At 31.9% G+C, this 13,293-nt stretch overlaps 1 protein-coding gene across 7 annotated transcripts in view; it reads left to right on the top strand.

Moving 5' to 3' along the window:
* LOC128233401 (hemicentin-1-like) overlaps nucleotides 1-13,293 on the top strand; it is a 67,743-nt gene that overhangs the window by 42,244 nt on the left and 12,206 nt on the right. For 6 of the 7 annotated variants that reach the window (XM_052947065.1, XM_052947061.1, XM_052947060.1 and 3 more), the window contains 3 exons: nucleotides 687-797; nucleotides 4,177-4,213; nucleotides 10,743-10,783. In XM_052947065.1, coding sequence (XP_052803025.1) covers nucleotides 687-797; nucleotides 4,177-4,213; nucleotides 10,743-10,783 — 189 coding nt within the window. The remainder of the gene's footprint in view (nucleotides 1-686; nucleotides 798-4,176; nucleotides 4,214-10,742; nucleotides 10,784-13,293) is intronic. The other variant, XM_052947066.1, reaches the window with a different exon arrangement.

The raw sequence follows: 13,293 nt of genomic DNA, 5'->3' as shown, positions 1-13,293 counted from the left end.
CATTTTACTAAAGCATCGTTTGACCTCGGGAATTTGTAAGACATTATCTAAGGCATTATCAAAGTTATATACCCTTTTTTTCTAATTTTTTAATCCAAAGGGGCACTGAGGCTTGAAATATACAATTTACCATATGCATGCGAAACAGAAAATATACGCAGATATTGCATTATACAATTAAATTTTAGAATACAAACATAAATATAGAATATACATAGTTGAATATAATGCATGAAAAGATGATCTCTTTGAACTTAAAGATGTCATTTGCGACAAGAGATAACTTATTTAATATGTTGCAATGTCTTACACGTAATAATTGTCGTGATATAGTTAATATTTTCTGATTTGCATTTACGACGCGTTTTTATCTTGTACATATAGTTAATCACATTTCTGAACGATTTTGCACTAAGCGTTTCAATTAACTCGCTATCAATAACCTGGCGCAGTAACTCGTTTATTAATAACGAATTATTACCAATTATGTTTTCGGTGTTGGTTTTCTTGCAGAGCTGAGTGTCTTGTTATCTGACTCTTTCCTTGCGGCATCAAAGAAGCTGATTGTGACGTTATGACTGCTGAGCTAGTTCCTGTAGTTTCTTTTGTTTTGTTGATTACATATGTCTTTGTTTTGTTTATTGTAGAGTATATACACGTTTGGTTTTATTTTCATGAATGCGTAGATCCAATGGGTCCATCAGCTGCTATAATTGGAGGATCAATCGGAGGTGTCATTTTCGCAGTGTTGATTGTTGGAGGCGTAATTTTGGGCGTTATAAAATTAAGAAAACTCGGTAAGAAATTACACGTTTCCTTTACACTTATCAGTTAAATTATGGCTTGAAAAATGAAGTTAATGTATGATCTGTCCGTAGAATGTCGCACGTTAAGTTAGGCCACGTTTACCATTGAATTAATGATTCAGTTTTTGCCAGCAATAAATAATTTTTCAATATTACTATCAATACAATCCAGTTATAAACGGCAAAGCCGGTGGCCAAATTCTACCGGGTACAAACTTGATGCATAGGTGAAAGAAAACATGACTGTATGAGTTATGTGTTTTTACGTCAGGTTCTTATTTCAAATTCCGTCCTAATAAGCAGAAGAATTATAAAAATATATCTTAATTTGTAATTTTAGATATATAGGGAAACCACCCAAAATGCAAATTGGTAAAACAATTCAACCATGATTTTTTTAATCTAGTAAATGGTTTATTATTAACTATTTCTTTATTATCGCTATATTTGTATAGATGAAAGTTTGATTATTGCTTTTAAAGTCAAATTGAATGTATCAATATCAATATTTATGCGAAAAGCTACAGAAACAATCTCAGTAGCAAAAAGTTAAAAAACCAACATTTTCGAGCGCAATGACGCTAAACTTCCACCCTCGTGCCATAATGTACTATATTTCTAGGCCTAAACAGCGTAATTGTGATATTTTCCGTATGCTATTAACTTATTATTTATATTCACAACTATGGTGTAAAAAGCAACATAATTCTTATAAAAAAAAACACACAAAAAGAAGCGAAATGAACTAAATACTTATAATGTTGTGAATTAAATTGTTGGGTAAGATTTAAAAAAAAACCCAGATCGTCGTTTCAGTGCATACGCGTTTTTACACCCGTTCTATATATTCTGACAATGGAATTTGAAATATTTGGTTTTCCAAAAACCATTTTTTAGCAATTGAGATAATCTTTTTAACTAAGGGAGATGCATAATAATAAAATCTAAAACATTCTTATGGCCATATTGCCTGACAATAATTACTTTTTCAAATATGGAAAAAGTGGCACTAAATTACAAAATCTTTTCGTTGTCTAACCATAAAAAGTAAAGCTTACCTTTTCGTTTTCAACAAAACCCCAAGATATTCTTATATGTTAATAAGTAAGACGGATTTTTGTTCCTCATTTTTTTTATGACTAAACTCCAATTAAGTCCTTCTTTATCAATGTTATAATAAATAAAAGTATGATTTAATAAAAGTGTGTTAATTAATATTAAATTGAACTGTATGTGCAAAAAGGCGTTAGATTAAGCATTTTCGTTATAAAAAATATACTTTAACAAGACAATACTGACAAAAGATAAAAACATTGAAAGGGAGTGGCTGAATTCTGAGAGAAGAAAGAACACTAGAGCCTTAGATAAAATTAGCGTTTATGAGACCAAAGATAGATATATCTGAAATAGACCTTTCCACCGGTATGCATATCTCATATCTGGGAAATATTAAAATAGAACATTGCAACATGGAGGCGACCGATTGAACTGAGATAGTTTTTTGTGTTGTCTGAACTGTTAATGATCATAAAAATACCTTACTGAAGGTGTATATGTATCAAAATGCATGTAGAAAACGATATTTGCAAACCAAAAGAAGTATCGATATTTACATATGTGCAACGATACGTATCGGTTGTCTTCCCTATCGCTATATATAGATAGGTATGTAATGTTACATGTTTTTTTTAAAATCTAGTTTCATTGAAAGATTACCTTCATTCATTTAAATAAAGTAATCCTATGTGATTTTTTTTTCCATTTCGACATGTTTAGGATGTATCTATTAAGATTTATTACGGGAATACATCTCTGGATTTGGTTACGATAGTCGTACGATATTAGCAAAACACTACTAAAACGATAAAAGTCGATGAATATGTCGTTACATCAAAGAGACATATATTTGGTTGCAAGACACCTATTTTGTCCTACAAAATATAAAATCGCTATAAAGCCACAAAATATTCCAAATGTTTGTCTTGAAACTGCAAATTCCTGTCATGGTTCCATTGTGACTTGGGCTAGTCCTTGGTCGAAAACACATGAAACCGTGATTGTCCTTCGAATTTCAGTCTCATACCTGCTGTTTACCTGTTGTATGGCGTATGACAAGGGTATAGTAAGAATTGTACCTTTAACCAGAGCATGTGGCTACAGGGCTTGTCCTTTTTAATCCATTGCATTATTATAATAAATAATGATATCGATATTATATAGTTACGATAGAATCAACTACTAAGTAATATTTACAAAATACAACAACTACCCTAGTTCCTAAAGTAATACACAACGAGCGCTAAAAACATCTGCAATCTATCAGTACGTTACTTATTGCATGTAGAGAGCTTTTCATACCAGTAACATGAACTGACATTTATCAATGAACAAGAAGAAATCCTAAAGCATGGTGCAAGTTAAGGTTACTGCACTCACTATCTGATTCATAAGTCATTTACTTGCCTTCATCGGAGTGGATTATACGTTTCCCCTTCACCCGTTCACTTGTCAATCTGTCTTCCGTCCGTCTGGAAAACCTGGACGCTACAATAACGCAATAAGTATGCAACCTAGATTATTTAACTTGGTATGTGGAAAGAAGACTGTTAGGTAATTAAACACGTCATTTTAGAACAAATTAATTGTGATTTCTAAGGCAACGAAAGTAGTAAAAAACAACATTTTTACTGGGTCATGCTGTAACTAACAAGTATGCAATGTAGATACATACTACGTTGTAGTGAATTTACGGTCCTTAGGCAATAACACATGGTTTTTTTTGTTAGAAAAAAAGTTGTGGTTGCAATGGCAACGAAGGTAGTAAAAACTATATTTATTTAATTGATCGTTGTATAACTCAAAAAAGTATATAAATATACATTCATGAAAGTCAGTACGTATTTAGAGGGCAATAAAGGGTTTATCTTCGTTTTTCTTTTTTCTCACACAAAAATTGTTGCTGCTTTAGCAACAAGAAAAAGGGAAAATACTACTGACTGAATCATGCAATAACTAAAAAATGCAGGCTAGGTTAATGAAATGTATGTATGATAGAGATACATAAAGCAATTTTGCATGTGGTTTTATTTCTTCGTTAGACAAAACTGTAGCTGCCATGACAACGAAACTATTGAATATATCGTTCAAATCTATATTAAAATGATACCTCATCAACATATATACGTATATATTAAACATTAGATAACATCATCATGGCATACGATTGTGTACATGATATATCAAAACGGATTAAAACGAAAGCGGGACTTATATTGGTTATCTCTGAATAGTTTAAGTGAACACTTAAAAGCAAAAGAATTAACACTGGACTAAGCGTGCAATAGTTAGTAATTTATTTTCTTAATTTCAGGCCAAAAGAAAGACAGAGAAATGTTGGCCGGCAATCAGTGAGTACATTGCTCTTTTTCGGTATCCCAGCCTTTACATTTTACAAAGGCACTAAAAGTAATTCGACACTAGTGTGTTGTCATCCGTAGCTGTTTAATAACAATTTTTATATTGTTTGTTTGTTTTGATACAATACCGTCTTCTCAGTTAATTTGTCAAACAAATGTGCATAGATGGCTATTGAAGCAGCTCAGCGAGTATTTTTCACCATACTCAATTTAATTTATTTCTAAAAAGCTAATGAAAATCATCAAAATGAAATAAAAATGAGCGGTTTCAACATAAAATTACATACGAGGGTTAAGAATAAAGTACATTTAAACACTAAAATAATAGACTTAAGAATTACATTTTAATATGTCACGGAAATCTTCATAATCTGTTCCCTCGACGAGAATTTCATTCAGGTACATCGAATGCGCTTGATGAAGTAATATTTTCAAATAGGTGAGGTAGATAAACTTGGCACAACCAAATGACGTTGAAATCAAAACAGTTATTTTCTATATTTTTAAATAAGATATGACAAAAGACAGGTATTGGTATTGTCTAAACAATTAATTATTGTAAAGTTACACCCATTGTAAAAAATATTATTTCACGTATATAGCTGTGGTTACCGCCCTTGGAGCAACAGGTAAAAAAGTATGGAGAAAAATATTTTTTCAGTTATCTAAAGCAAATCACTTCATTAAGCAAAACAAATGAGACTTAAACAGAAAATAACTAACTAGTGACTGAAAAGGTGGGTGGGGTGAATAGGACAAAATTGAAAAAAAATAGATGTATTGACAATATTGCAAAAACATTAACTGGGAATACGAACGTTGACATGAACAGCAGTACTACGAATACAAATATGAGTTATGCTGCCCAGCCCGCCGCCCAGCCCATGTACGGCATGCAGACCACCCAGAACCCCCAGCATTATTCAGCGGGCTACCTATCTTCGCCGATGTCACAGTACAGTCTACCCCCGCCCCAGAACCCCTCCCCACAACCCGGTATACCCCCATGGGCCTCCGAACTCTTAGAAGACATAAAAGAACTCAAGTCCGTCCTTCCAAGTATAAATAAAATAGAACAGACACTTTCTTTAATGAATGCAAAAATGTCAGATTTAGAGGGAAACGTCAAAAATATAGAAATAAGGGTCACAAAAGTGGAAAATTCCTGCAAATGTATTAGCCAAGGCTTTGAAAAACATTCACAGGAACTGAAAACGGCCAGCGAAACAGTAAAAAAAAGTTGACAAAAATGTATTTCCCTTGATGCTACACTGAAAAAGGTAAATGAAGAAAATGAGACACTAAAAAGCAAAGTGCTTGACCTAGAAAACCGCTCAATGAAAAACAACTTAATGTTTTGGGGAATCCCTGAGCAAACAAACCATGGAAGCCCGGAGAACTGTGACAATTTGGTAAAAAAATTCATCTCCGATGAGCTTGAAGTCGATGCAACAGCAATGACATTTGAACGAGCCCATATAATCCCGGCGACAATAGGTCCAAACACCAAAACACCCAGGCCAATGGTTGTGAACTTCCACTATTTCCAGGAAAGAGAAAAGGTCATGGCAGAATCGGCAAAACGTTCACAAGCCCTGCGAGGAAAAGGGTATGGTGTCGGGCCACAGCGTCCGAAGGAAATACGTGATGCACGGAGAGCACTTCGTGACGTCATAGACAAACTATACATTAATAACTAGCTGTATCGCCCACCACCAATGGAAGGAGAGACTGCGGAAGCCACTTCCGGGAACTAGGGACGTCAAGAGAAGCAACTAAAGATAGTTAGCTGAAATGTGAACGGTTTAGTGCGTAAATTAGCAGATCCTGATTTTCTATGTTACCTTAAAATCTATGATATTATAGTTTTGAGTGAAACCTGGTTATCGAAAAACACAGCTTTTAATTTAGATATTGAAGGTTATGATTGTAGACATTTATTTGGAAAACAAATCCAGAAATACACGTAAAGGACGTGCGAGCGGTGGATTGACAATTTATTATAAACAAGAACTCAAAACAAAAATATCGATTGAAGAACTGAATCAAAGTGGTATTATTTGGTTTAAAATTTGTAAAACTTTGCTTGAAATAGAAAAAGATGTATATATTTGTGCTGTATATATTTCGCCCAAAAACTCTTGTATTATTAATCAAAATGAGATTGATTTGTTTGAATTGCTAGAAACTAATATAGAAAAATATCATGATAAAGGTATATTGCTCTTAACAGGAGACATGAACACTAGAACATCGAACTGTAAGGATTTTATTGCATTTGATAGATATCTTGATGTCGATAATAATACTTTCTTGGATACAACAGATATCCCAAAACGAAGTAATAAAGTAATTATTGATGACTATGGCAAAAAGTTAATAGCATTATGTAAGTCAACAAACTTAATGAGTGGCAACGGTCGCCTTGACAACGACGCAAACGTTGGCAACTACACTTTCAACGGTCTAAACGGATCAAGCACTGTAGATTATTTGTTGCTGAACAGGAACGACTTTGACTTCATACATGACTTCGAAATTTCAGCTCCAAATGAATTTTCAGATCACTGTACACTCTTTTTTACATTGAAGAGCAACATAAATTCAAACGAAAATATTAATGATGATTCCGTGCCAGAAACATACATAAAAAACGATGTAAATCAAACAGAACATTTTAAAAACGAAATCAACTCAAAAATTAACGTAATTACACAATTAAGATTAAACTTAGATGATAGGCAAATAGATGAATCAGTAAATAGCTTTGCTGAGATAATAAAATCAGGTGCGGCTTAATCTTTTGGTAAAATAAAAACACCAAATGTAAAGAAAGTAAAACAACCAAACGAGACAGAAATCCATGGTTCACTGAGGAATGTAACAATGCAAGGAAAGAATATAATACCCATAGAAATACATTTATTAGAAACAAATCCCATGAAAACAGAATAGCTTATATACGGTACAAAAATATTTATAATAAAATAAAAACTAAGCATAAATTAAAATATAGGAGGGACGAGGGAATTAAAATAACTAAACTAGCAAAAAAAGACCCAAAACAGTTTTGGAAAAACATTAAAAAACAATACAAAGCTAAAAAAAGCAACAGAAAAGCCACCCCCAACAAATGAATGATTCGATCATTTCAATTCGCTCTACGGAGACGAACCAAACAGAAACAACCAACAAAATGAATATACAACAGAAGGAAATATACAAAATGAAACACTCGATAGTCCTATTGAAAACTAAAAAACGCAATATTTTCACAAAATAATTCAAAAAGCCCAGGGCCTGATCAAATTACTGCAGAAATGTTTAAAGATACGTTTGAAATACTATCACCATTTCTGTTAGATTTATATAATAAACTATTGCGCGAAGGAGAATATCCTTAATCTTGGAGGGGGGGGGGGGGGGGGGGGTAGGCATTATTGTTCCAATTTTTAAAGGGGGGAATCCAGACGAAACCAAAAATTATCGTGGCATCACGCTTATAAACATAATTGCAAAAATATACTCAACTCTATTATCTAATAGATTATCTAAATGGGCAAAGGAGACACACAAGTTTATCGACAATCAACTACTGAAAGAGAATGTTAGTTCAAAGCTAATTAAGGCACTAAAATCAATGTATTCATCCATAAAATCGTGCGTCAAAATAAACCAAAACGAACATACAACGTATATAACTTCAAATATAGGGGTTAAACAAGGGAATCCTGCAAGTAGCATTTTGTGTTTATTTTTCCTCAATGATATAATAGATAGCATTAATGTAGAAAATGAAAACATCATAACATTAGACCAAACAATTTTTTTTATGTTACTCTTTGCCGATGATGCAGTGGTATTCGCCTACTCTCATCAATCGTTACAGAACATACTTACACAAATACAGGATTACTGTGATATGTGGGGATTGAAACAAACTGAATACAAGCAAAACTAAAGTAATGATTTTCGAAAAAGGACGACAAACAACACATGATTTTGTCATAAACAACCAACCCATAGAAGTCGTACAGTCTTTGAAGTATCTTGGAGTTAACAAAAATAATAATTGGTACAGAACACAGAAAAGAATAGCACAGCACTCATCACACTCTTTGCACAATCTATTTATAATTTATAATCAAACGGATTTACCAATTTCAGAAAAAATAAGTTCAACACATTAGTTGCACTAATACTAAACTATGGCGCAGAGATAATTGGATATCACGAATGTAAAGATATCAAACTAATCCATATAGACGCACTTAATGGAGAACTTGGGATTCTCCCAATGGAAATACAAAGGAAAATCATTCTAATTAAATACTTGTCAAAATTAATAAACGGTAACCCAAGCTCATTATTATTAAAATCGTATACTTTTTAGTATGCTTAAAAATACAGTGGACGATGAATCAATTAATAAAGCCAACTGGGCATTTCATATAAAAACAGTCTACAAGAATGCGGAATGAATGATATATGGGTGAACCAAGCAAGAATTCTAATTAACACCACATTAATTATTCAAAGAATAACAGATATCTATAAACAATCATGGTACTCAAGAATAAACAACTCTAGTAAACTTGAAACATACTGAATATTTAAACACGAATTTGTACTTGAAAATTATCTAGACCGAATTAAATGTAAAAAGTACCGATTAGCATTAACCAAATTTAGAACCAGTTCTCAAACACTACAAATAGAAACGGGGAGATATAACAATATACCAAGAACACAGAGAATTTGTACAAACTGCAGTCAAAACCAAGTAGAATCAGAATACCATTTTCTTTTAGTATGTCCAAAATTTAGGGATGTACGTAAACAATTCTTTAAACCATACTATTGCCACTGGCCTAATATACACAAGTTTACAAAATTATTATGCGAAGAAACCATTAACATAACCATCAATATGGAAAAATATATATACCATGCAAATAACATAAGAACTTAAAATAAATAACATCATTATTCAATCTCACCAGTTGGACAGTCTACATATGAATAATACCATACAAAATATTGCAACTTACCATACATTGCTGCAACTAATTCACTATATATCCACGGTTGGAATGTCATTCACAAATGTATAATACTTTTCATTCATAGAAAATTGGTTGTGGTACCACATAGCACGAGGTTGTCAAGTCATTGAGTACATACAAAAACACGAGTTAGCTCAAGAAATTCACGACTGGATAAATACTACTCCATCTAACTTCTGTTAAACAAACACTCGGACTTTGGTGAATTACTTGTTTACATTTTTGTTCTATCAAATTATTAATAACAAAATGTTTTATTTAAGCATTCTAAATTTACCTTTAATTGCAAAATAATTTACTACTACTGACTAACAATCATTTATCTTTATGTTCACATTTTATTTTTATGCTTTTCGCTAAGTTCTACCTGTTTGCTCATAAACTGGTTGTATGCTTTAGGCATTTTTGCCTGAATGCATTAAAAATTGTTGTTGTTGTTGTTGTATATTGGAATTTGCGCTTTGAGATATTTGTTTTATTGATGTCAAAAAGCAGAAACTCTCAATGATATCCTGAAAATATAACATAAATCGAAAATAGTATTGTTATCGTTGCTCCTATATTTACTTACCAGAATTTTGAGAGAGGTGGGAAATTCACCAAAATAGTAAAAGTTGTTATTGTCGACGTGATCAATTTCTGTAATTCACTTCAGTTATAAAAGATTGATTTTCCAGAAAATGTGGTTCCAATTAGTTAATTATTTATATACCTTACTAATATTACACAATTGAATTCAGTCAAAAATAATTACATACGCATTAATATATGTTTAATCACCAAACTATTTAATATAAAGAACTCCTTTTTTACTGCGTGCCGTCTTAGCCATTAAAAATTGTTTGTAAGCTAAATATTCAGCAAAATACCACAAAATAAATGCAAGTACTCTATTTGTCTTGCTTCATTTTTAAAAGAATGTTTTAAATGATATTACCACAGACATAATGAAACGAGGCAAAACTCTTTATAACGTATTGAAAAAGTTTACGTATTTAATGGCTCTCGTACTTTATAACAATTTCATAGAAAAAATATAACTGCTGACAATACTCCTAATCAGGTTTTATTCTATTGAAGGCTATCAAGTGATGTTCTCCATAAGTTCTAATTCATTTGTTTGTGATCACGGAAGTATCGAATATGAGAAAGGACTTTTGTGAACTTTTAAATTAGCTTTAACTGGCCACACTTGTCATTGTATTTTCTGTGTTATTAATATAAACAAGTGAATCATCGTAATTTACTGATGATTTAATTTGTACATTATAAGGATTGTTTACATTTCCTTTTAATGTTTATGAGGTTTTCTAACATGTTTATTGTACTGATATTTATTTCATTGTCCCCAGAAAACATCACGTGGTATTTATTCAAGGTGCCATGAGGGTCAAGTCCTAACCAATGTGATAACTAATTCTTGAATATTTTCTTCTCACATATTTCTTTTCCAGACGAGTAGATGCCCTTTCTCATCATGTCGACGGGGATGCTGGTACGTTTGAGTTTTTTGACAATAACAAAATAATTTTTTGTTAAATTATTTTCTTTTTAGAGCACCCCACCCCCTTTATCTTATCAGCATTTGTAAGAGATGTTTATAAACTATTAATAATATTTAGGTTTTCTTGGAATGCGTTCACGTACTTAATATAGATTAACAGCTGCTTACAAATATTGCCTTCTTTGCCATCTTTATTATTTTAAGACGAATTCAAATAAACTTTGTGATGTGTGCAAATATATACAATACATTATTTGTTATTCAAAGTATCTCAAATGATCTAACAATGATGTATGATATTTTATATGAACATTATTTGAGTACAAACTATCAAACCTTTAGGACGTCACAGCAATCAACTGTGGTTTGCCGCAATATATTTGGTTAAATACTACAAGACTACATAACCTAATAAATATGCAGTTATTGTGTGTCTGCAAGTTTATTAAGTCTGCCTTTCTTGAATAGAAAACAAACACTACTTGGTGTGACGTATTTCGTATTGATCCATCGTAATATTACTATCCTATATATAAGTGCATATAAGAAATAACGTTAAAAGGTTTTTGTTACATAAAAACGGGTTTAGTAAAAGCTAACAATAGCTGTTTGTGGCTTACGCTTTCGGTTTGGTTCCCCGTTTGTATTGTATGCGCAAAGATGAGACAGCAAACAAACAAGTAAGCTTTGCGACTATTAGCCTCAACAATCATCAGAGCTTTGTAGGGTGAAACTGTAACCAAACCACACTTTGAACATCTTATACTTCGTACTCACAAGTTAAGTGCAATCTTAAGGAAATATAACTATCAAATATGCTCGCAACATTCAAACATTAAGAACGACTGGATACCAATATTGTATTTATCTCCCGAAGTTATATTTGTAAATGTGTACGTTAGTATGTGACAATTAGGAAATAGTACAGATCACTGAGGATGAGGTCAATTCCATGTTTGTAAGTTGACTACTAGGTCACTGTTATGTCAGGAATTCTGAAGTGGTCACCTTTTTTTTGTATTATACTGCACTATATAGCTGCGAACTTCTTATGATTTCCTCGCAATGGACAGACATCTTTTCCGAAAAGAAACTAATTTTAAATCTACAACAGTCTTGTTTAGACTGGTATTCTTAAATTATTTGTCTGGTAAAGTCTACTCAGCCGTTAACCACAACTAGTCTTTAGCGGGCCTTATAAAATTGTGACCGGTCACTATTTATTATCAGCCCCTCTTAACTACATGTTTAATATTAAACTTTTTTAAAGTCTGCTTTCACTTATATAAGGGAAGAAGTATGTAAGATAAAAACATATTATAGATAAGCAAATCTTCAGTATAATAAAAGTAAAACTGATTGTCTTGTTATATTCTACATAGTTCCTTAAACCTTTTATTCGGAACCTACAAATCAATAAGTAAAGTATCAGAATTAAAATGCTCTTTAATTTATAAAAATAATTTTCGCGAACTTCATCTGATTTTGAGACAATTATTGCTCATTCCTTTCTTTTAAAAACACAGTTTTTACATATACTGTTTTCCTTAGATAGGCTTAGTTCAAGGTGATATGACGTCACTATAATAGATATATATATATATATATATATATATATATATATATATATATATATATATATATATATATATGTGTGTGTGTGTGTGTGTGTGTGTGTGTGTGTGTGTGTGTGTGTGCACGGACCATGTGGAATATAACATATTAATTGTTCCTGATAGTGATAATCATTAGATAATTGGATCAACAGGAAACAATATTTACATAATAATGCCAATTGATGTTTATGCCAAACTAATGCTTTGTTTGAACAAGAACTTTGTTATAGAACATAAAATGTAAAATGGAACTATATAGTTGGTGTTTAAATTACATAAATAACAATGACCATCGCGAGAAGAACGTCACAAAGTACAATTAAAGCTTTAAACCACTTTATAGTCATAAACATTTCCTATTGACTCTGATTAACACAGTAATAATGGAAATTAATATACGTGAAGGGCCAAAGACAAACTTTTATAGCATACGACGTACATCGGCGTAACAAGGTATAATAACGTGCTGGTAATAGAAGATAGATACTATTTGTGTGTGTGCGTGCGTGTGTGCGTGTGTGTTTGCGTGTTTAAGGAAGGAATACAGCATATATTCAAAAACGGAATAGTTTTAAATTGGTTTAAACAATACTTATTTCAATTCCAATAAACCATATTCAAGATATACATAGATTGCGCATTATCAAGGGTTTTTCTGTGTAGTTAATACGTGAAAAATAGACCAGTTATAAAAATGAACTAATTAATCGTGTCAGAATTGTGAAGAAAGCTTTGAAGCTTAAACAATGTCACGTTCTTGTCACTCTCCTGTATAAAGTCTTTATGATAAGTAAAATATATTTACTTGATATAATATGATGGATAAGTTTGACGGTATATGACAAACTTGTTTAGTTGTTGTTTGTAATATGCATTGGAAGTATG

Source organism: Mya arenaria, chromosome 5, assembly GCF_026914265.1.
Source record: "Mya arenaria isolate MELC-2E11 chromosome 5, ASM2691426v1".
In the NCBI taxonomy this organism is placed as follows: Eukaryota; Metazoa; Mollusca; class Bivalvia; order Myida; family Myidae; genus Mya; species Mya arenaria.
Note: the sequence above shows the minus strand (reverse complement) of the source record. Positions and strands in the feature narration are given on the sequence as shown.